Source organism: Pelobates fuscus, chromosome 1 (assembly GCF_036172605.1).
Source record: "Pelobates fuscus isolate aPelFus1 chromosome 1, aPelFus1.pri, whole genome shotgun sequence".
Classification (NCBI taxonomy): Eukaryota; Metazoa; Chordata; class Amphibia; order Anura; family Pelobatidae; genus Pelobates; species Pelobates fuscus.
The window spans coordinates 88,658,698-88,684,240 of record NC_086317.1 but is presented as its reverse complement, the minus strand read 5'-3'; the positions used below and the strand labels follow the sequence as shown (position 1 = coordinate 88,684,240).

General features: G+C 40.0%; 1 protein-coding gene across 1 annotated transcript in view; it reads right to left on the bottom strand.

The window, feature by feature from the left end:
- The window catches only part of TAOK1 (TAO kinase 1), a 72,991-nt gene that overhangs the window by 30,591 nt on the left and 16,857 nt on the right, over positions 1 to 25,543 (bottom strand). The window contains exons 2-6 of the mRNA XM_063450004.1: positions 7,017 to 7,244; positions 4,744 to 4,815; positions 3,237 to 3,338; positions 2,712 to 2,757; positions 1,762 to 1,858 (exon numbers count right to left, since the gene is read on the bottom strand). Coding sequence (XP_063306074.1) covers positions 1,762 to 1,858; positions 2,712 to 2,757; positions 3,237 to 3,338; positions 4,744 to 4,815; positions 7,017 to 7,148 — 449 coding nt within the window. The 5' untranslated portion in view covers positions 7,149 to 7,244. The remainder of the gene's footprint in view (positions 1 to 1,761; positions 1,859 to 2,711; positions 2,758 to 3,236; positions 3,339 to 4,743; positions 4,816 to 7,016; positions 7,245 to 25,543) is intronic.

Sequence of the window (25,543 nt, the reverse complement as noted above, 5' to 3'; positions counted from 1 at the left end):
CTGAACATAATACAAATACTGTAGCATTTTTTTACATTTTTATTATGGGATCAGAGTATCATCATGAAAGATAGCATTAGTTAAAGGACCAATGTAGTACCAGGAAAAAAAAAAAAAACTTGTTTTCCTGGTACTATAGGGTCATTAGGTCGTCCCTCCTCCCCCCCACCCCCTCAGGGCCCCCATGCCTCTGGGCTGAAGCGGTGATATCCCCTGCAGCCACTTAACTTTCTCTAGCGCCGGGCTCCCTCGGCGCTGGTGACCTCTCCTCCCCCTGCTGACGTCAGATCCGAATGTGCATGCGCACGCATTCAAACCGCCCATAGGAAAGCATTACTCAATGCTTTCCTATGGACGTCCAGCGTCTTCTCACTGTGAGAATCGCGGAAGCGCCTCTAGTGCTTCTGAAAGTGCTATGTTTTCAGCTGAAGGGTTAAAACTAGAGGGGCCTGGCACCCAGACCACTTCATTGAGCTGAGGTGGTCTGGGTGCCTATAGGGGTCCTTTAAGCAGTTCATTTTTCACAGAGTCTCAAATCAGGCACACAAAATTAGATTGACAACCAAAAACATTACAATTAACATTAAAGGGACATTATGGGCATCAACAGAACTTATTAGATTGTCATTCAAAATTATATTTATCTTTGTATAAGCAAAGAAAAACAAAAAAAAAAGAATTGCACCTTTTTGCAGTATAAGCCAGCCCCTTTTTTACACCGTGTTCCTGGACTGCCCTGTGCCATGAAGTACGTACTCACCCACTGACAGCAGTGAGACAGAGCATGCATCAAAGGACAGCCAGGAATATATATGGTGATTAGTACTCCAGCACATATGTCGGTTTATTAGTCAGCTATCTTTCTTTTTATAATTTCTCCTGCAGGTGAGCACTACTGAACAAAGAAACCATTAACTTGAAACTCACATCTTGTCAATGCGTGCTATAAGGGCTATATACTCTAACTGCCTGACATACTCTGCATTTAATATTCATGGACTGCATCCTTTCCCTTTAATACTGCAGCTTTCTGCCATTGTTACTTGGTTTCCCTTAAAGAGTTTACCTGGGAGCACTCAAATCCCTGCACTGCGTCTGCTCTCTCTACTACACACAATTGTTGCTTCACTCTCTTTTGTTCCAAAAGAGAAACTGGTTGAAGGCTGACAAGTACATGACAGAGTAAGAACTGCTTGTTTGAAGAAACAAAAAGGAAAACGTGTATCTATGTTTACAAACGCACAAAAACTATTTATACAACTGCAAAGCAGTGATGAAAGGTAATGCACATTAAATATGAGAGGATCAGTTTTGACACATTGTTAACGGTGATATAATGACATATCTGTCAACATCCTTCTTTAGGCTTTGATCAAAGTGATCTCCAATGCACTGGGGATGAATGTGCCACAACAGCAAATATATATATTGTGAGCTGTTGCCTGAGGTCTAAAGAGCATAATGCCCTAGTCCCATCCATAAGTGGAGGCACTGAAACTACACTGCATATGTCAAATAGAAAAAGTAAGGTAAGGTAAGGTAAGTTGTGGAAAATCACGCATTAGAGACCGTTGCAGCTTGCTTAAATGGACAGCACTGATAACGTCTTCATCAATAGGTAAGATGCTTACTCTTCCAAAAGAGTTTTATTTAGCCTTTATTGTCGCTTCAACAAGAAAGGAAATTGCAATATTGGCTCACCAAACTCTTGGCAGACATAGAAAACTAATCTTAATTTCCATAGGGGCAGACATTACTTACCGATGGATCAAGTTATGAGAATGCAAATATGCTAAACCCTGCAGTGCCCCATGTGTGATAGCGGCTATCTCAACTTCTTGCAATGGCTTTTTATGTACTGAAAAACAAAAAGTGTTAAAGTTGAAACATTTAAAATGCATCAATGTGTCAGAATATCCATTTCAGGTAAAGTAATTGTGCCTGTTCCATCAAAATCCCCTAACCAGTGAAAATCCCCTATCCTCGTCACGTCCGGTGAGGGAAATCAGCTGGATCCTGCGCTGCACATGCGTGCTAGCACTCCTACTACTCCACAGCAAGGTCTTGGAAGGTAAGTAAAGCTAGTTTTACACTTTCATTATAGTTAGTGCATTCACTAAGCTTAGGCACACGGGACATTTAGGGTTAAGTGAGGGTTTAAATTAGGGTTAGGCAAGTTATTTTAACCTCTCTAACACTCTATTCTAACCCTAACCCTTGGGGTAAGGGTTTCAATAAAGTTTGAAAAATCCCAATTTATAGATATTCCCCTAATGTGAAATATCACTAAAAAAACAAAAGACCCTAAACCTAACCCTAATTTAAACCCTTAAATTAACCCTAAATGTCCCATGTCCTAAGCTTGGTGAATGCACTAACTATAATGAAAGTGTAAAACTAGCTTTACTTACCTTCCAGTACCTTGCTGTGGAGGAGTAGCACAGTGCTAGCACGCTTGTGCAGCACAGGATCCAGCTGATTTCCCTCCCCGGAAGTGACGAGGGTAGGGGATTTTTACGGGTAGGGAAATTTGATGGAACAGTTGCTGAAGATAAATCCTCAGCTGTTGTAAAATAGCAACAATTCCTTTGAGGAAATAGGTGGCAAAGCATCATGGGAGTTGAAGTTCTGCAACAGCTGAGGAACGGTCTTTGTCCACTTCTACTGTTGTGTAAATAAAACAAAAACAAATAAATCCTACTAATATTTACCTTCTAGTAAGTCTGATGCAGACCCTAGACAATATTCCATTACCAGCTAAGAACCGAAAAAGAAAAAGAAAAATACATTAATCCACAAATACTAATAGCGATAGTGGTGCTACAATTTTCTAATCTCCTAGTACAATGAATAGTTTAAGATTAATCACAATAACTACATTTCGGAAAATAGAATATACATTGCTTAGAATTCCCACTCACCATTTGCATTTGGTTATTGAAAATGTAGATATCTACCCATGGTGAGTATACTATGGCTTGCAGTGGAAATTAAGGCCTGGCTAGCAGCAAATGTGTTCACATTTTAGTACTATATTTGCACACATGTACAGATGAATAAATTCAAAAACACACTTTTTCAGTGTGGAATTTTTAAGTTCTATATAATGCAATTCTCAATTACGGATAGGTTACATATTTTCCCCCTTTTTTCCAGTATTGCACATAAAAAAAACCCCCAAAACAATCTAAATCCCAGCAAAATCTTGAAACACAATGGAATGAAAAGCTCCTTACCCATGCTGTGTGCTCTCTCAAATAGCAACCTTTGTACTCTATACTGTTGGGATGTTGTATCCTTTGGAGGAACTTCACTTCTTTGATGATATCTTGCCATTTCTGTAAAGGATAGACACATTTCTCAATGACCGAAAATTACAGCAGTGTGTTTTAGAGCTCCTCAAATTCACAACGGTTTCATATGAATTTAAAATTTTGCGTAAAATTAAAATTTTGGCAACTTAGGGTCACTTGGCCTGAATTTGGGAGTGAATGCGGTGAGCGGTCCTTTCCCAATAACTGCAAACTAGGAAAGTAAATTTATGGGGAGCTTGTTGTGATCGCATTTGTGCTATGTTCCTTAAAAGGTCAGATGCTTAAAGTGGCTGTTATTACTATTTCTGCTGAACATAAGCTAGGAGTGGAAGGCAAAGTGGAAGCACCCACAGATTCTTTGGCTTTAACCACTACAATCATTTGTAGTGGTTATGGTGCTTAGAGTGCCCATTGTAAAGTTAAATATGTGCAACACTAATTCTTGTTTCTCCTTACAACATTTGGGTTAAATCATTCATATGAGCTACTGTGGCAGCATTTCATCTACATTTTCTACTGTATACCAGCATTTTGTATTTTAATGCAAAAAAAAAAAAAAAATCCCCCTGAAAATTGAATGTAATATTTTCAGGACTGCAGTTTGACAGTCTATTCAACACGCCAGGGAAATATTATTTATAAAACAAATGTTTTGTTGACAGGGTGATTATTTCTCATTTACAGCTCTCAAAGGAACATGGCCCAGGGGAAATGAACAGGACAACTTTATACTGAATACAAGCTTAAGAGAAAGATTGATAATTGTATGACACTAGCTATACATACACCTAAAGTCTGAAGTTAAATGGACACTCTAATCGCCAAAACCACTAGAGCTTTATGCAATGACTTATTGGCTGCCATTATGATAATGCTGAAGTTTAATTTCTCAATTGTACATACAGCTCAATGAGGACACAGTATGAATTAAACAAATGGCTCAAGAACTGACATTTTTAGACCTATCAACAGAGATAAAGCTTCTAAGCTAGCTGCTACAATTTGCTACAGCAATTAGCAAAAGTTGGCAATGAACTTTGCTGAAATTATAGTTCAGTTACTTTGCAAAAATCAGATCTTTAATTTTGGTCAAGTTTTCCTATTTATTCCCCCCTCCCCCTTTTCGCATAAAACTTCTCACAGATAGTCATGTTTGCTTCCATGATTTATTTTTGTGCATAGTTTTTTTCTGTCCCATCCACCACAGGTTGGCAAACTTTGCTGAAATGTTTAAGTAAAACCAATACCATGTATCACTACTATTTTGTATTTTTAACAGTTTTTGGTCATGTCCCTACCTCCCCCACATATCTCAATTTTTGTTTTAAAATCCCAAACTATTAGCCAGCGACTAAATATGTACACAAATTTAGAAATGAGAATGCAAGTAAAAGTCTACAATTAACACACTTTAGAAAACTCTAAATACCTCATTGGACTGCTTTCCACTGTAGGACATTTTCTTGATGGCCACCACCTCATTGGTACGCACATCATGTGCCTAAAAGAAAATATTTAATTATAAAACAAAGCAAAAAAACACACACCACAATTTCAAATTAGCATATTTGTTTATATGTTGTATACTATACACTAATGCAAACCTACTACAAATTATAACATTTCATTGCCATTTGCTCATCTAGCCTTTACTGAAGTTTAGTTTATAAGAAAACAAAATAAATCTTTGTACAGATTGTAGTCGAAAATAGCTACAAAGGTCTCAGTTGTTTATACACATTCGAATGTATATATTTTCATAGGGTTATTCACTAAAGAATGGATTGACAGTGATTAAAATATAATTTTTAATATTGATGCAAAAATATTTTAAAAAGTGGACATGGACACATTTTCTAGAGTGATTATTTTGGCCTACAATTTGCAGATGACATGGGCATTTCTAGGCATTTCACATTTTAGTGAAAAACCTGGTGGGTATCATGATAATTTTGTCTGCTCAAAAGAGTGGAGGCATAAATTACACAAAAAGTTCATGTGCCCAGAAGGGAGACAGCTTGTCGTACCAACATGTGCGTGACTTATTGAACTGATAGAATAGGAAAATAAAATTTGTGGAACAGTGGGTTATGGTTAGAAATGTAGACTACAATTAAGAGACTCTCTGAAAAAGGTTTAACTCTTGAGAAATGGGGGCAAAAAGCGCATTTGTGACAGTGCTGTCCTCCGATTGGAGATTCAAGTTTGTCCCAGATCTCAGTGGAAGTGCCTTTAGTGGCTGTCAGCAAGACAGTCACTAGAGGCATATTTAACCTTGTAATGTAAGCAATGCTTTATGTCGCAGGGTTAAAACTAAATTACCACTGCATTAAGACTAAGATGTCTGGGTGCCTTTAGTGGTCCTTTAATACAATGAAACACTTTGTAAGGAATGACTAAATTGTGAAATGAAAAGGGCCCCAGTAGGGGCTGAGGAAAACTTTCTATTCTGTCCAACAGTTTTGAACTTTGTGAGAAAGGGGTTCAAGGTTAAGCAAGGAAAAACAATGAATTATTCAAAGTAAAATAATTATATGATGTATAAGGAGTATTATTGCGATGATTATAGAAGTGTGAACTTAGATGGGGAGACAATTGAAGCTGCTTGGATAGATGGGCAAGGGTTACAGACATGGAAAAAAAAATAGGGGTTGAGTGCAGAGATGTACGGAGAAGAAGCAGAATTGTTGAATTAAAAATGTTAGAAGGGGGAACCACAAAAAGAGACTAGCTCAAGGTACCATTAACATGAGTGGCAATCCTGTAGGGGTAAGCCTGGATACACGACTGCATGATGAACCAAGGCCTTTGGTTATATCTCAATTTAAAAAAAATACAATTAAAATAAATAAAGAGATATGTGATACTGATTCATTTCCAGCACATAGAAATTAGTGCATTTATATAAATAACAATGCAAAATTAAATTAAAACCACCCCTTGATGTGTGCTTGCTACAAATCAGATCTGTGGAACACAAGTGGCTGTGATTTATTGGCTATTCACCAATACTTTTATTGCAAGCATTGTGGTCATATAATCCCTGCTCAGATGGGATATGTCAGGTTTTATCAGCTCAGGTATATAGTGACAAGTTACTGTACAATAGAGGAGTATGTGTACAACATGTTTTGAAAATGTAGATGTAGTAAAACCTCAATACTCATTAAATACTCAAAGAGCTGAAGTGGTCTGGGTGCCTACAGTGTCCCTTTAAATAAACACACCAAGCTCGCTGTACCGTTTATGATGTCAGGAATGGCTTAGCAACCCACCTACACCCTCCCATAGTAAGTAGGGAAACTGTTTCTGACATGAGGTCAGCCGGGGAAAGCACTACTTTTGCCGAAAAAGCCAGACGTTCCTAAAGGGGCTTAAATAACTGGCTGAGTACAATCAGCTGATGCTGTAAGCCAACAAGTTACGCCTTGCACCACCTGTACACTACTCACCACTTCCACTAATAATGCCAGAGAGGTCAGCAGACTTAAGATCCTAAGCAGGCTTATCTCATTGGCTGAGAGTGCTCAGCCGACACTTTCAGCCAATGAGTTAAACCCTCCAAAGCCGGTACAAAAATTCCTTTAGACCACCAAGGTGTTAATAGCCATGAAACTTTTTTTCAGTCTAACCAATGAGAAAGTAGTTGTGATGTCAGGGTACATTTTTTAAATAAAATATATATATAAAAAAAATTCTTACAAAATAGACTGCTCCAAAGCTCCCATGGCCAATTTCACGGAGATCAGTAAAAAGCTTTTCTGGATCTTCCCTGAAGAAGAGTTCCGCTATATCTGGGTCCTTCAGACTTCCAGCTCGACTCGTTGACGGCATCCTGCCTGAGCAGTCTGCCGTCTAACTATCTGGGCTTGCAGTTCTGACGCAAGTCTTGGTTCATCTGTGTAGACTGCACTTCTGCAGCATGGATAACTGAAAGAAAAATGTGAGCCATCAGTGATCTAACCGTATCTGAATACTATATATCATGTTAGAAATTTAGAAATACAAACTATATTTGTCATTATAGAAGGGAAACCTACTAATTGTCAAATGTAACAGTGCTGTGAAGACATCTACAGTCCCAATTCAATCCAAGTACTGAACATGTAATATTATATTCATTTCACATTTTAATTAAATCTCTATTTTTTATTTGTCCTTTGTTGAAAAGTTCAAAAAGGCTCTATCCCCCTTTTCTTTAATTGAAACCAAGAAAATATATTAGTCAAACACTAGCCTCAGATTGATACAGAAAAATTGCTTTCCATGGCCACATATAGGACAAACCATTCCTCAGAGAAGAAAGAAGACTATAGGTAAATGATGTATTGACAGATTTCTAAATGTTTATTTTATTCCTATGTTTTTATTTTTTTGCAAACACTTGACAACATTGGACATCCGTAAATATTATTATCTTTAAAAACAGTTATAGGCCAATATACTAGTACGGTATACAGAACTAAAAATGTAGTTGAACCAGAAGAATCAAAATTTAAACATTTCCTTTCTATAGGAAATGTTGCATTCAAACAACCTATTCCAAATTCAGAATGTAAAAAAAACAACAACAAAAAAAACAATAGACAATAAATCTAGAAATACAACAACAAAAAGAAGCTGGCGGGAGCTAGCAGAGGGTCACTGAATACTCTGTTGCTGAAAGAATGTTCTTCAGATGAACAGTGATTATGTCATGCCGTTCCATCTTTTAAGAAACATGAGATTATAACAAAAAGGACATTGTTAAAACTGCAAATGCAAAAGTCCCATAATGCATCACATTCTACATCTGCTAAATCACAGCACCCAGAAAAACAAACAAAAAAAAAAAAACAATCAAAGTGACACTAGCATTTATAATTTACACAGAGTAAGAAAAAAAAGAGTAGTTTTGCAAATATCCACAAATTATTAATCTAACAATGCTTATAGATTCTTTAAGTGAATGCAATGATTCTCACGTATACAGTGATAACTTGCAAGTGATTGCAATGCTCAGAACTAGACATCACAAAGAAATGATGGCACTAATCAAAGAATATCTACCTACTACTGCTGTGTGCAACACCCTAGTAAATTGCTGCTATACAGAAATATGCCTCCATTCCAGTCGAACACCATATACACCAAAAACACACTCCCATGGCATCATGCATGAAAAATGTGACTGTAACCTACCCAGGTTGTTGTTGTTATTTTTAATTTTGTAACCCTGTGCACACCCTATAAAGGTTACGGATGCCTCACTTCCTTTATTGATCCACCATCTTCCCAAGTGTATTTTGTTTCAAATACCTCTCCTGGTTTTTTTTTTGTTTTGTTTTTTTAAAGGAGCTATTCTAACACACAATTTGGAAAGAAGCCTATCATTAGAAGTTTTAAACCTTTATTTAAAAAGAAAACTAAACACACCCCAATATCAATACACACGTCTTCTAATAAAGAGAGCAAATATATAATATGCTTTACTTTTAACCCAATGTTTTCGGGATGCGATATTCAGATCTCCATAAAGCTGAAGGAAAAAAAAGTCTGTTTTGATTGAGAAAGGAAATACAGGTTTCCCTTTTCTGACTGAAGATGAAAATAGATGTTTTGAAAACGGGATATTGCAAATCTTAATAATACAGGTACTACCCTGAACCAGAGGGTTTTAACAGAAACACTGAGCAATAACTAATTTTGAAAACGTTTGCAAATGGGTATCACACAGCTCATTAATTTACGCTGCGAACTATGAATACTTTTTCTTAAAGTGTTACTCTAAACACCATGACTCCTTTCTACTTTAAGTAGAAGTGGTCATGACAGAAGGAATCCGTTTGTGACCTCGTTTTTTTTTTTTTTTTTAAATAGGGTTACTCTAAGAATGACCATATTTATTTGGAACACAGTATCCAACGTTTCGTTTTGGGTTGAAATGTTGCTGGATACTGTGTTCCAAACAAATATGCCCTTTAGAGCTCTGGGGTTTGCCTGGACTTTCCTTTCTCTACTTGTCATGGAATTGAAATATAAACCTAGTCAAAAGATATTAGGGGAAAGTTTGAACTACTTGTCTTATGTATTTTTCCTACAAGTAACAAAGCAAAATACATAGCTACCCAGAAGAAAAATATTATTATAATTATTTATTTTTTGCAGCATTCTGCAGTAGGGATCGACCGATTATCGGTTTTACCGATATAATCGGCCAATATTCGGTATTTTCGGCAATATCGGTATCGGCCAATAAGGATACCGATATTGCCGATAATACCTCCCAGGACCGCCAGGCTCATTACAAGCCCGGCGGTCCTGGGGGGGGCGGGCAGCAAGCGTTTACTCACCTCCCAGCAACTCCTCCAGCTCCCCAGTGTAAATCTCGCGAGACCCGCGGCCAGCTCTGACGGCCGCGGGTCTCGCGAGATTTGGAGTGACTTTAAAGTGTCACTCTAAAAACTACAATACAACTTTTCATAATTAGAAAAGTGACAGTACATCTAGCACCCAGAGCCAACTCTCTCAATTTCTGAGACGAAGATAGAACTACAGTAACGGGTAAAACATTGCTGCAGCTCTAAGACAGACTCTCAGAATAGTCAGTCAAATAGACAGAATGTTCAGATCCAACTACCAATGTAATTTTTTTCTAATTTGCAGACGCTGCACGCGCATGTCACATGCACAGCTTTCTCTCCCTTTTCCCAGGAGTGGGAGCTGATCAGTGCATATTGTCCAGTTTATCAGGTTGTGTAAAACGTATATAGTGGATCAGTGGAACCTCTCATGCGGGGTACATTATTAATGAAAGTCAGATAAAGGTTATGATGTCGCAAGAGCAGGAGAACAATCCAGTATCAGATGGGGAGCAGAATAAAACAACACATATGCATAACATCAGTAGTAAACTATTTGTAACTGCTGTAGAAACTACACAGTAATTTAAAATATCATATATTATAGTCAAGTTATGTATACTACATTTGTGAAGTAAAGCACGGGTGTAGATTGAGTAGGCCTGGCTTGCAATCTCTGTTCCAGTTCATCCCAAAGGTGTTAAATGGGGCTGTGGTCAGCCATGTCTTTATGGACCTTGCTTTTTGCACTGTGGCACACTCATGATGGAATAAGAAATCAACTTCCCCAAACTGTTCCCACAAAGATGAAAGCATAGCATTGCCCAAAAGGTCTTGGTATGCTGAATAATTTCCTTTCACTGGAAGTAAGGGGTCTAGTCCAACCCCTGAAAAACAGCCCCATAACATTTTCCCTCCTCCATCAATCTTTACAGTTGGCACAATGCAGTCAGACATGCAATGTTCTCCTGGCATGCACCAAACCCAGACTCGCCACTCAGACTGCCAAACAGAAGCATTATTCGCCATTCCACAGAACACGTTTCCACTGCTCCAGAGTAAAGTTTCAGCGTGCTTTACCCCATTCAGTCTGGAGTTTGGCATTGTACTCAGTATTGAGAGGCAGTTGCATGGCCATACAAACCCATTCCATGATGCTCACACCAAACAGCTTTTGAGCGGATATTTATGCCAGTGTAAGCTTGGTACTCTTTAGCTATGGAATCAGCAAACGGTTGCCAACATTTACACACCATGTGCCTTAACACACAGTGACCCCCCGATCTGTGACTTTACATGGATTTTAGATTTGTGGCGGAGTTCCTGCTGCTGTTCCTAAACGCATCCACTTTCCAATAATACCACTTACAGTTGACTGTGCAATATCTAGCAAGGATGAAATTTCACAAACTGACTTTTTGCAAACAACCTATAATAGAGCCACGATTGAATTCATGGAGTTCTTCAGAAAGACCCATTTTTCCCCACAACGGTTTATAAATGCAGACTTCATGATTAGGTGCTTGATTTTACACAATTGTGACAATGGGTGTCAATGAAACACATAAATTCAATAAATTAAGAGGTGTTTCCCAATACTTTTGTCCATACATACATATATATATATACACACACACACACACACACACACACACCTTTAAAGAAAACGCTCCAAACATCATACCCATGCCCGGTGTCCACATTATCATATGATACATAGTCAATTGTTTGGGGTTATGATGCTTGGAGTGTTTTTTTTTTTTTTTTTTTAAAGGGATACATTAGGCAGTATTTGACCCCCTCCAGAAGAGCCAAAATATAGCCAATCACCTGGAACATTTTGCCATTTTAGTGTAGCTGACGTCCTCCTCAGTTTCCTGTACAAAACTGTTCAGCAATCTTATTTTAGTAAAAATTTACACTATCCTGGACAAAACAAGCACACTGCAACGTCATGGTGTTTAAAAAGAGGAGATGGTAGATCAGCAGCTCTGCCCTCAGCATCTTGTAATGAAGTATGCGGTCTACGTGCCGTGGTGTGACGGAAATATGAACCCAGTCCCTGGCATCTAGTAAGGAATTGTGTTGCCATCAGTGTGAAGTTGTGTCAGTCATACGGAGGTATCTTGATGCTTGTTGCTTCAGTTTATGAGTGGTGCGAGGATAGCCGTCACTTCCACTGCATCAAGTAGAGAGCCCCTGGACACTAGCGATAAGTTCATAAATAACCCTACAATGTGTGTACTTGTGTCTGTTTATATTCAAATGTGAGCGGGCTAGTTGTGTGTGTAGCTAGTTACGTGCAAGCAGCTAGTTTGGAATGTGTATGATAGAGGATTATGTGCTATGGCTGTGAGTTTGGTCAGTTAAATCTATGACCTATAGTGCATTATGTAAGATAAAACATTTTCCCGATTCACAACTTTTGTTCCTGGACAAAAAGTTCTAATATTAGTGATGCTCTAAAATTTAGTCCGAAAACGGGCCTATCCACAAAAAAAATAAAAATAAATTTTAATATTTGTAGTGCATAGTTTAACAGACATGATTGCATTAAAAATTCAGATGATTATATATCACAATGAAAGATAGGAATGATAATATGAAAAGTCAAGAATACTGCACTTGGGACAGGGGAGGGGTGGAGAACACTATGGGACAAGGGTGGGGGAGGGGTGGAGAACACTATGGGACAAGGGTGGGGGAGGGGTGGAGAACACTATGGGACAAGGGTGGGGGGGGAAGAACACTATGGGACAAGGGGTGGGGGGGGAAAGAACACTATGGGACAAGGGGTGGGGGGGGGAAAGAACACTATGGGACAAGGGGTGGGGGGGAAAGAACACTATGGGACAAGGGGTGGGGGGGAAAGAACACTATGGGACAAGGGGTGGGGGGGAAAGAACACTATGGGACAAGGGGTGGGGGGGAAAGAACACTATGGGACAAGGGGTGGGGGGGAAAGAACACTATGGGACAAGGGGTGGGGGGGAAAGAACACTATGGGACAAGGGGTGGGGGGGAAAGAACACTATGGGACATGGGGTGGGGGGGAAAGAACACTATGGGACAAGGGGTGGGGGGGGAAAGAACACTATGGGACAAAGGGTGGGGGGGAAAGAACACTATGGGACAAGGGGTGGGGGGGAAAGAACACTATGGGACAAGGGGTGGGGGGGAAAGAACACTATGGGACAGGGGTGGGGGAGGAGAACACTATGGGACAGGGGTGGGGGAGGAGAACACTATGGGACAGGGGTGGGGGAGGAGAACACTATGGGACAGGGGTGGGGGAGGAGAATACTATGGGACAGGGGTGGGGGAGGAGAACACTATGGGACAGGGGTGGGGGAGGAGAACACTATGGGACAGGGGTGGGGGAGGAGAACACTATGGGACAGGGGTGGGGGAGGAGAACACTATGGGACAGGGGTGGGGGAGGAGAACACTATGGGACAGGGGTGGGGGAGGAGAACACTATGGGACAGGGGTGGGGGAGGAGAACACTATGGGACAGGGGTGGGGGAGGAGAACACTATGGGACAGGGATGGGGGGGAGAACACTATGGGACAGGGATGGGGGGGAGAACACTATGGGACAGGGGTGGGGGGGAAGAACACTATGGGACAGGGGTGGGGGGGAGAACACTATGGGACAGGGGTGGGGGGGGAGAACACTATGGGACATGGGCGGGGGGGAAGAACACTATGGGACAGGGGCGAAGAACACTATGGGACAGGGGGGGAAGAACACTATGGGACAGGGGGGGAAGAACACTATGGGACAGGGGCAGGGGAGGAAGAACACTATGGGACAGGGGCGGGGGGGAAGAACACTATGTGACAGGGGCGGGGGGGAAGAAGAACACTATGGGACAGGGGCGGGGGGAAGAACACTATGGGACAGGGGCGGGGGGAAGAACACTATGGGACAGGGGCGGGGGGGAAGAACACTATGGGACAGGGGCGGGGGGGAAGAACACTATGGGACAGGGGCGGGGGGGAAGAACACTATGGGACAGGGGAGGAGGGGAAGAACACTATGGGACAGGGAAGGAGGGGAAGAACACTATGTGACAGGGGAGGAGGGGGAAGAACACTATGTGACAGGGGAGGAGGGGAAAAACACTATGTGACAGGGGAGGAGGGGAAAAACACTATGTGACAGGGGAGGAGGGGAAAAACACTATGTGACAGGGGAGGAGGGAAAGAAAACTATGTGACAGGGGAGGAAGGGAAGCACACTATGGGACAGGGGAGGAGGGGAAGCATACTATGGGACAGGGGAGGAGGGGAAGCATACTATGGGACAGGGGAGGAGGGGAAGCATACTATGGGACAGGGGAGGAGGGAGGAAAGAACACTAAAAAAGAGGGAAGGGAGAGGAACACTAAGGGGGACAGAGGAACACTAAGGGGGGGCACTAAAAGAGAAGGGACGTTTTTCATATTAGATTAAATTAATTAAAAACGCTAATATTAATAAAATTATAATTTGTAAAATCGTTTGGGGGAAAAAGTCATTCGGTTTTTGCCAAGGGCATCCTGAATTTTCGGTTTTGGACCAGAATTTTCATTTCGGTGCATCCCTATCTACTATTTGTGAAATTTTTCAAGACCTAAAATAAGTAATTGGTAACTCCATAAGTGACCTTGTCTTGAATCTATACATTACAGTAAGTGTGGCATTTTAGATAAGGGAAAAACATTATGAACATGGATGATAAGATAAGGCACTACAAAACATCAGCACCAGGTAATCAACCTAAGTGTTAATGACAGGAACTTTAATAAACTGTGTAAAAGCAGCAGACAAGTCACACAAATATAACATGATAACATTTAACTAATCAAGATGAGAGCACACCTGCATACCAGGTCCCAATTACTTTCATGGACATACAGAGTGCACGTTATGTTACAGTCTACATGTGGGGAGGAAAGCTTTAGCTCACAATAAGACATAAGGCATTTCAACAATGAAAGAAATAATTTGCATAAGTTTTCTAATGTGAACAACGTTATGTACTCCAAAGCAGAGAGCCACATGCAGTGCGGTGGCATGGGGGAGCAATGGAAGGTAGTTTTTACTTTTGTAAATCTGTCCCTTGGGGCCACCGCCATCTACTTTTTCAAGATACTGTTCAGCTAATGGCGCTTCATCTATGTGGAGCAATCGTCAGTGCTGTACTCTTGTACATTTGCGAGAATACAACACTGATGTCTATGGAGGTTCCAGCAAGTTTGCAGGATCCTCCGTAGACAGAGCCCTTTTCCCCTTATTAGTCACTAGTGTCAGCTGAAGGCCTCATAGCAGTAGCTCTGCCTTTTTGAAGAAGAAAAAATACATAAGACAAACTAGTCCATACCATGTCTTATTCTATCTTTGCAGTGAAATTCAAACAGTCACTTTGAGCATTTCATAGAGATTTTATCTTGAAATTCTCATTTTGGGGCAGAGAGCTCGACAGAGATGCTTTAAAGAAATTGGTTATGATGCACCCTTTGCTTGCAGTCTGGCAATGTTCACATTTCGCTATAAACAAGTCTCTAGTGGCTGTCAGACTGACAGACACTACAGGCCCTTTCTCAACAAAGATACAGTATTTGAATATCACAGGTCTTCACATATAGTGTCATCATGCACAGCATGATACTGCCAAACGCTTGGAATATTTTTCATAAAGAAGCATAATATTCAATGCTTCTCTGATTGCCACCCGTGCTATGTAACTGCAATATATCTCTGGATAATTGTACCATGGGTGGAGAGACTGCTTTGTGGAGACACCGTCTCGGTGCTGTATTACAGGTGAATTTAAAGAACTCTTGCCTTTTTTGTTTTTGTTTTTTTAAATGTATTATTAAATAGTGGACACCAATCTACAAAAAAAAAAAAAAAATTAAGAAAAAATACGTAGGTTAACACGTGTGTTCTCCTTTAAGGATTATAAAAAAATATTATCTAAATATCGGTGTACTGTTTTGTTCCACATAAATAATGATGGAGTATTTAACTAGTCTATTTTTATGATCTTGTTTAGTGGGACATATCTGGAATCCTTCTGATTATACACGCTGTCTTGGAGTCAAGATTTCATTCCAAAAATGAGTAAGACTTGTGTAGCAATAGCTACCACACCCTATATTAATGAATATCCTTGCGTGAAAGGTTTTTTTTTCCCCTTTCCAAATCTATTTTAGTGCAGCTGTTACCCTTAAAGAAGCAAAGCACACACAAAAAGTACAGAGCTTTCTGATAAATCTGATATACAGAAGTTCAGCAAGTGGTCAACTGTATACAAGTATCACAACAGAATTTACATTAGTTACAGTAAAATAATAGAAGTATTTCACATTCATTCAAAATTGATCACTGTTGCCTGCTTCTGTTCATTAAAGTGACAAAAGTACTAATAGTATACAACTTATGTTCCTTGCATAGCTTATAGGGTTTCCTGTTTCCATATCCCGAACAAGGCATCTTATTTGCAGATAAAAGCCCCCCCCATCCCTTCAAGTGATGTCAGTGCAATAAGTTGATAATTCACCCTTCTTAGACAAGTACTTGTATGGTGTGCATGTGCATGTGCATGTGTATGTGCGATGATCGCTAAAACCCATGTTTACCAAGATACCTCTTATTGCAGCTAGGGGGAGTGACGTCTGTGGAGAAAGATCAGGTTGAGAAAACAATGAAATTTGCCTCAGTGGTGGAACAGAGGTGTGCTTATGATTATTTCTTTAAAGTTTTAGGAGGAAAGACTGGGATAGGAAGGGTTACTCTAATCAAAACCCTACCATATTTTATATCTGAAAAACTCACTGCAGTGAAATGTCAATGGCAAGTGAACATTTACCTCTAGCTAGCAGAAAATAACCAATAGTGAGTGTGCCATGGACCCCCAGGTTTTAAACTGCAAATATCGTTTAAGACGAGGCTAATAGCATAGGACCTGAACATTTTTATTCCAGTTTTAGTACATTTTGCAACCTACGGACCAACAAGATCTATAAAAATTAACTAGCAATTTATTTAACAAAATATATTATTAAAGCAAAACTGTCAAAGATTTCTGTAAAGCCTTACTAAAGGTTACCTAGGGTTTCTGCTGTTAACGCTAAAACAGTTTTGAAACATTTTTAATTTACCAAGTGTGGCTGGCCCCCCAAGGTCTATGCAGATGCACATTACTAAAAAAAATAAAATTAAAAAAAATAACATTGTGCTGCATTTCACTGCACTCCAGAGGATCATAGGACCAGGATGTCACCTTGGACATGCCAGTAATGGAGAGGGGAATTCACTTGCCTCCTCTGTGCAACTCATCCCAGTAAGCGTTTCACTAACATTGAAAATAGAATGGGAAAATTACATCTCTGCCTTAAAGAGAACCGTTACGCACGGCTGTGAGTTTAGCCAAAATCTTGTAGTACAGCAAAAGTAGTAGATTGTTCTTTCAGTGAGAAGCATGACTATTTCATCAGCTTCTCAGATTAGCATCAACATAATACGCTGAACTTCCAAAGGAGCTTAAGTACATAAACGCTCTCTAATCACACCAGAGCCAAATGCACACACAAATGGAAAATTGATTAACATTTTAATATAGAAATAAGCGTATAAATCTATATCTATTTTTCTAACAAATTCATAAATTGTCCAAATGTTTTTAACCATGAACTTCAAAATGTTATATCTATATATTGTGTAGCTACTTTGTAGGGCTAAAATGTGTTACCCCACCTCAAACAGTAACGTGCATTTGTGCAGTTTTGAATATGTAGATGCAAATATTTGTGTGTGAATGCAGGGTGTGAAACGCCTCTGTGTATATGAGGGGTGCATTTAACTTGAGCATCAGCAACTGAAGAAACTGTATTCATGCCAACAGTTGGACAACCCAGTTTACAGCAGTGATTCCACTACTAAAACTGAAAGAGTCAAATTTATAGAGCATAATCTATGCAGCTTGGCTTTAGCAGTGTCAATTAAGGTTGCCAGGGCTGCTTACTAAGAGTTAGTTGTGCAGAGTAAAGTGAAATCAGTCAGCAATCTGCACTGCTGGTTGCCAAAATACCCACTGACAGCAGTCTGCTAAGCCACAAATACATTAATAGCAGACATGCTGCATGTCTGCAGATTTTACTTTGTATACATAACGGCTGACATTTGCCATGCAGAACTGAATTGCAGTCCAGCAATCTTATATAAGCAGGACTTTTAAAAAGAGGTGGCTGTTGCACAGGCAATGCCTATTAACTTCCAGAGCACACAGATAGCATTAAAAGAACACTATAGTCATCCTCTCAATATACCCATCCTCTCAATATAAGTGTTGGAGATGTGGCTCATCTAGAGCAGACTATGTCCACATCTGGTGGTCATGCCCAAACCTAAGGCAACTATGGAATAAAGTAGCAACATTTTGTCAAGAGGTGATAAAAGTAGATCTTGACTTTACCTGTAAGTCCTTCGTATTACATCTAGGTTGGCCAGAATTTCAAGAAGCAAAAAAGATATAGTGATTCACATTCTAACGGAGACTAAAGCAACATTGGCGAGATATTGGAAATTATCTGATTCCCCCTCTTGGGACATGATAAAATTTGAGGTCCTGAACCATTGCAAAATGGAGATTGGAATCCTGAGACAAGACAACTATACTAATCCTAGAATAGAACAATGGGAGGAATGGGTAAAAAAGTTAAGCCCTACATAAGGAAAATAGTGGTATCCATTACTTGATTGTAGCACAGTATGAGTATTGGACACTACTGTTAAAAACTATGTAGCTAACAATAAAAAAAAAAAAAATTATTTTGAGAAGAATAAAAGATGATAAACTTACTGTGACTTATGAATATAGACAGATCAGAAAAATGTTTTAATAATTCTTCATCTTACAGAGCTAACATTGTTGACACGTCTTGGGGCTGTAATGTTTCTATATTTTGCATCTCTATATAAAGCCGTTTTCTTGGCTATTAATAACGTACATTATTAATAACGTACAAGAGAAAGTAGAAGAAAAGGAAAAAGTAAAGGGGAAAATAGTAAGGTATTATCTATCAGGATATATAGATCTCGGCACAGTGTGACTATGTTTGTTTTGTTTTGTTTTTATGCTAACATGGTCTATCATAGATAGTAAATAGCTATTTAAGGTTCTCTCAAGTTGAATTAAAGATTCTAAATTTGGTATGTTGTTCAATTTATAATTAAGAGGATAATTAAGGGTAATAAACTAAAAGATTCAGTATCTTAGAGGGCTAGTACTGTCGAAACGTATTTATTGTTTTATTGTCTATATATTTTTTTTTTTTTTTAAATAAGTCCTGTACTGTGTACTGTCTATTGTGATACATTTTTGGAAAAAAAAAAAAAATTAAAATGAAAAAAAAAAAAAAAAAAAAAAAAAGAACACTATAGTCACTAGACTATAGCTTATTGCATTTGTTCTGGTGAGTAGAATCGTTCCCTTCAGGCCTTTTGGTGTAAACACTATATTTTCAGAGAAAATGCAGTGTTTACATTACAGCCTAGTGATAACCCCACCGTTAACATCTCAGATGGCTGCTAGAGTTGCTTCCTTGGGCACAGTAAGCAGCACTGCCATATAGTGTCTCCACCCTCTTCCTGCAGACACTGAACTTTCCTCATAGAGATTAATTGATTAAATGTATCTCTATGAGGAGATGCTGATTGGCCAGGGCTGTGTTTGACTTGTGTTGGCTCTGCTCCTGATCTGCCTCCTTCACAGTCTCAGCCAATCCTATGGGGAAGCATTGTGATTGTCTGCTGACATCAAAAGTGTTGTTCTGAGACAGAGGTTCACAGGGGCAGAGCCAGGAGCTGCAGACTTGAATAAAAGTAAGATGTTACAAATTCCAGTTTTTGTTTACGTTTTGTTTTGATCAGAACGTGTACTATTGACTCCGTCCTGAAGGGGTTAATCAAAATAGCCTTGTTGGAGCTGAATGACTTAAATGACCACTATAGTGCCAGGAAAACAAACTTGTTTTCCTGGCACTATAGGGTCTTTGGGTCCCCCCCACCCTCATGGCCCCCCTCCCGCCAGGTTGAAGGGGTTAAACTCTTACCTTTCTCCAGCGCCGGGCTCCCTCTGTGCTGGGGAACTCTCCTCCCTTTTCCTATGGACGCCAGCGTCTTCTGACTGTGATTTTTTACAGAGAGAAGCGCGGAAGCGCCTCTAGCGGCTGTCAATGAGACAGCCATTAGAGAGGCTGGATTAACCGTAGTATAAACATAGCAGTTTCTCTAAAAAAAATTTAGTTTCTCTAAAAATCTAGGGTTAACCCTAGATGGACCTGGCACCCAGACCACTTCATTGAGCTGAAGTGGTCTGGGTGCCTATAGTGGTCCATTAACACCTTGAGCAGCCTTGTGATCGTACTCAGAATTGTGCAGGAATGCTACCAGATATTCATCATGGACTCCATATCTGAATCAAAGAGATGGGTTCACATCAGCAATCTAAATGGACCAGGAACTGTGGTCGGGAGGCTGGCTTTTCAGAGTACAGAAAGATAGACTGTGTTTTATATCAGGTAATTCCAGGCCAGATCAAATTGAATTTATTTGATGAAAATCGTAACAGGAGTTGCAACTTGCCTGCTGTAAGGTTCTGTGTTTGTTTTTTAGTTCCATTTAATTTCAAGAACAGATTTTTGCATTTATTTTGTATGCATTTTGCTTTATGTAATTTGCACTGTGTAACATTTGTCTTTTCATTATTAAAATAATCTAATTCTGCCTATGGGCTCTAGTATCTGAATTCACAAACCTGTAGAGACAAGGCTGCAATTCAAATTACCAGAATGTAAATTGTAAGGGATTGATTCATTTAAAGTATTTGATGTATAGCTGGAACAACATTTGGGTACCCCAGAGTACACTTATCAAAAGTTCTTTGGTGGTGGCATGTCTTTGAACTTAATCTGGGGTGGATTTGAGAGTTAATTTGGTGCTACTTTATTACTTTGTGGAGGTAGAGGGATTTGGTAGCCAGAGGCAGTGTACTAATAACCCCTCAATGCCCACACTCTCCCTACTGTCAGAGCTTGGCAGATAGGCCTCATTGTGGCAACCCCGATTAACAACCACATTATACTTGAAATTAGAGTAGATTGCCACTACAAGCACAGAACATTGTCTTAAGGAAATATACACTTAAATAATTTTTAGACTTCACGGATGTAAATTCATTGATGTATATTTTTGTTTGTTTCTCCTACTTAAGTATCGGAATTGCCCCTTTCATGAATACTATATTAAAAAAAAAAAAAATGCCATCAGTGCTGCAGAATCTGTTGGCACTTTATAAATAATAATAATATAGCCACCCACAAGCCCCCCAAATACAATACAAATGTACACTATTTATGAATTCAATACACTTTTGATATGTTTGTATGAAGGGACTAGGGATACAAATCTGGTGAGTTGTGTAAAAATAAAAAATAAACATTTTACTGCTGTGATTTCCTCCAGGATGATGGTCTAATTCCATGCTCCTCTATAAAATTCTATTAAATGCAGTAATTCAGTATGCCTGGGTATGAGAGCGGGAATTCACACTAACCAAAGGACGTGGCTTGATGCCGCACTTCCAAGCCTTCTAATTCTTTTTAATATTTCAGTTACACATGGGGACTACATCAGGCATTATAACTTCATTTAAATGTTCTCATAGTAAGTACTGTGTTCCTTTAAGTACCTGAGAGAGGCGTTTCCACAGGTTCACTCAAGTGAAAGTTTGACAATGTATTCTTTATAGTAGTTTCAAAAGTAATGTTTTTTTCCTACATGATTAAGCTTGCTCTTCAAGAACCACCAAATTAACTCTTAAGTCAATGCCTGGACTGCTTCATTTTAAGTTTAGTTTCCAAATGGGAAGCCACTTGCTCTGCCAGACATTTTCAAGAAGGCTCATGTAGAGTAATGTTCAAACTTGCTCAGCTGCAGAAATACATGAATATAATATTCACCGAAATAAGTTTTTGTTTTTTAAGAGAGATGTCATTTTTTTTTTACACATTTCTGGTGTGGTCAATAGTAAAAAAAAAACAGGGGAAATATTTATTCATGGATCTTATTTGCTATTCTGTTGTTAAAGCAGCTGATGTCGTAACTCCTCCCAAAAAAAATTGAGTATTTCAAACATATACATTGACTGAATTTCATTAAAATGCCAATGCAGTCAAATGATATCACAAGACAAAGTAGGGACTTTGTCTTGTGGTTTTTGCCTTCAGCTTTTGTAAAGGAAAAAGGCATTTTTATGGAGGACCCATAGTGCAGCACTAATGTGGGTGCTGGAAGATGAAGTGTCAGGTGCCATGATGCCCTGGTGATCCCCGGGTGGTTTAAACACCCCCTCCACCAAGCTGTGATCTCACCATTGGGGGACTTTGCAAAATATATAAACACCTTTAAAAGGTGACAGAGCCACTTTACCTTTTAACCAATACCTACATTACAGCGGCAACACTTGCTATTTGTCGTGAGTAGTGATGGATATATTTTTATGATACAGACTTAGGACACTTTTTCACAAGAGATTCCCTCAGGGCTTAGATAAGGCTAATGCTGTAATATATTTTGTTGCCGGAACTGGCCCCCGACAGGGACATCGCCGTTGGGGTTCCGGGGCAGGTAAAGGTTAGGTCTACTTCTGGCAGGTCCTCTTCAGCTTCTGGAGCTTCAGCACAATGAGCCAATGTTATTGCGGATGATAAATAGACAGAGCGAATTCCCTGAAGCCGTCACTGGTGACTGCTGGGGGGGATTGACACTTCAAGGGCACGGTAGCTCTGCCCAACGTCTAGAAGTTTTAGGCATAGTTAATATAAATAAGACAAAGTAGTCCCTACTTTGTCTTATGTTTTTAGTTAGAAATATATGAAAAATTTAAAAGTAAGACCCAGTAGGAAACAGGAAGTGATTGGGGAAAAAGAATGTAAGGCATTACACTGCCGCTTTAATTACATTTACTATGGCACTTTTAGAATTCATGAAAATGCACTATAAAACATGACCTGGTCACTATTCAGATTATATACTAAGCTGGTTATAGGTCATGTCCAGTCATTTCACCTCAGTGCTAAACATTAAAAAATGGTTTTGGTTTTCTGACAATTTATTTTTTGTCTTTTATCTCTTGATTTCAATTTCACATGCTGGCAGGCATATATTTGTCGTTTGCTAGCTATGATTCAGGATTTAGCAAAGCAAGATTGTGTAAGGACTTATGATAATGAGGTCAGGTTTCTTTAATAGAGATGTTTTTCCTCTTTGTCTTGAGTCTGGGCTCAGGATTTTAAAGAGGAAAGGGGAATTTGGGGCACACACGGAACATGCATTTCTCAGCAATGGTGCTACAGTAGAGACCAAACTTTTATACAATATACAGATTAAGGAACAGCGCACACATACAAAATGTAGTTCACCATATTTTTATGTGTGCACTTTATCTGTAGATTGGACTCAGTATTTTTACTTACCGTATATACTCGAGTATAAGTTGACCCGAATATAAGTCGAGACCCCTAATTTTACCCCCAAAAAACTGGGAAAACTTATTGACTCGAGTATAAGACTAGGGTGGGAAATGCAGCAGCTACTGGTACATTTCTAAATAAAATTATATCCCCCCCCCCAAATTATATTAATTGAATATTTATTTACAGTGTGTATATATAATGAATGCAGTGTGTGTGTGTTTGTATGTGTAAATAATGTAGTGTGTGTGTATGAATGCAGTGTGTGTAGCGTGTATATATGAATGCAGTGTGTGTGTGTATGTGATGCAGAGTGTGTGTGTATGTGATGCAGAGTGTGTTTGTGTATGTGATGCAGAGTGTGTGTGTGTATGTGATGCAGAGTGTGTGTGTGTATGTGATGCAGAGTGTGTTTGTGTATGTGATGCAGAGTGTGTTTGTGTATGTGATGCAGAGTGTGTTTGTGTATGTGATGCAGAGTGTGTTTGTGTATGTGATGCAGAGTGTGTTTGTGTGTCTGATGCAGAGCCTTGGTGGGGGGTGGGCATTTTTTTTTTTTATTATTATTATTTTAATATTAAATTTAATTTTTTATATATAATATTTTATTTTTCCATTATTATTTTTAATATTATTAATATATTATTTTATTTAAATTTTTATTTATATTTTATTCGTCCCCCCTCCCTGTTTGATACATGGCCAGGGAGGGGGGCTCTCATTCCCTGGTGGTCCAGTGGATGGGCTGTAGGAGGGGAGCTGGCAGCGAGCTGTTACTTACCTTCACAGCAGCTCCTGTCAGCTCCCTTCTCTCTCCTCCGGTCAGCTCCACTGCAAGTCTCGCGGTGTGAGTGCCGCGCGGAGCGTTGCCACGGTAACCCATGGCAATGCTCTGACCCCACGGCTCTCGCGAGACTTGCAGAGGGAGCCGACCAGAGGAGAGAGAAGGGAGCTGACAGGAGCTGCTGTGAAGGTAAGTTACAGCTCGCTGCCAGCCCCCAACAGGACCGCCCGGCTTGTAATGAGCCATAATACAGGCACTCACTCGAGTATAAGACGAGTGGGTGTTTTTCAGCACAAAAAATGTGCTGAAAAACTCGTCTTATACATGGTAATCTTATTTTCAATTAAATATTTATTATGAGTTTGGTGCTGCTGACTCTCTTGCAGGAAATAAGGGGCTTTCTACAGCACCCAAACTCTCCCCGCAGCTGCACTGATAACATCAATATACCAAATGAAAGGTATACTTAAAGGGACACTACAGTCACCAGAACAACTCCAGCTTAACCCCTTAAGGACCAAACTTCTGGAATAAAATGGAATCATGACGTGTCACACACGTCATGTGTCCTTAAGGGGTTAAAGGACCACAATAGTGCCAGGAAAACAAACTCGTTTTCCTGGCACTATGTAGTCCTTAGGTTCCCCCTACTCTCATGGCCCCCGTCCCGCTGGGCTGAAGGGGTTAAAACACTTTCCCATCTCCAGCGCCAGGGAACTCCCCTGCTCCTGCCTACGTCAGCGCCAAATGCGCATGCCCGGCAAAAGCCGGGCGCGCATTAAAACAGCCCATGGGTCAGTGAGACAGCCACTAGAGGCTGGATGAACCCTCAGTGTAAACCAAGCATTTTCTCTGAAACTGCTCTGTTTACAGCTTCAGGGTTAAAGCCTGGGGGACCTGGCACCCAGACCACTTCATTGAGCTGAAGTGGTCTGGGTGCCTATAGTGGTCCTTTAATGTAGTTGTTCTGGTGAGTATAATCATTGCATGCAGGCATTTTCATGCAAACACTGGCCACTCCTCAGAAGCCAATCCAATGGAGGTGCTTCCTGGCTCATTGCAGCACTGCCATTCAGCATCATCATCCTCTATGAGGAGATGCTGATTGGCCAAAACAACTTTTGACCCCGCCCCGTGTCGATTTTAGCCAATCCAATGCTTTCCCCATGAAAAAGCATTGGATTGGCTAAAAATCGCCAATTCTGATGACACCAAGGGGGCGGGACGGGGTCAGGGCCAGCACTGGCAGACCCGCGTGGCGCTTGAAATAAGGTGGGTTTTATTAACTTTTCAGGGAGCAAGCCACCTAAATGGTGGGTTTTGCACTACATGGTCGTGTTCCTGACCCTATATTGTTCCTTTAAGTGTCCCTGTTTGTAGTGACAGAAGTGTCTGCCCCTCCCCATATGTGCCATAAAAATAGTAATATACAGCTTTTTGCTTACCTTTTTCCAGCCTCAAGCCTCCCTGAACACTGCTTAAACCTCCTCCCGCGACATCACACAGGAGGCAGGACCAACTCTGTGATTGTCCAATCCAGTGCCCCTCATAGAGGCAAATGGCACACTCATCCAAGCTACC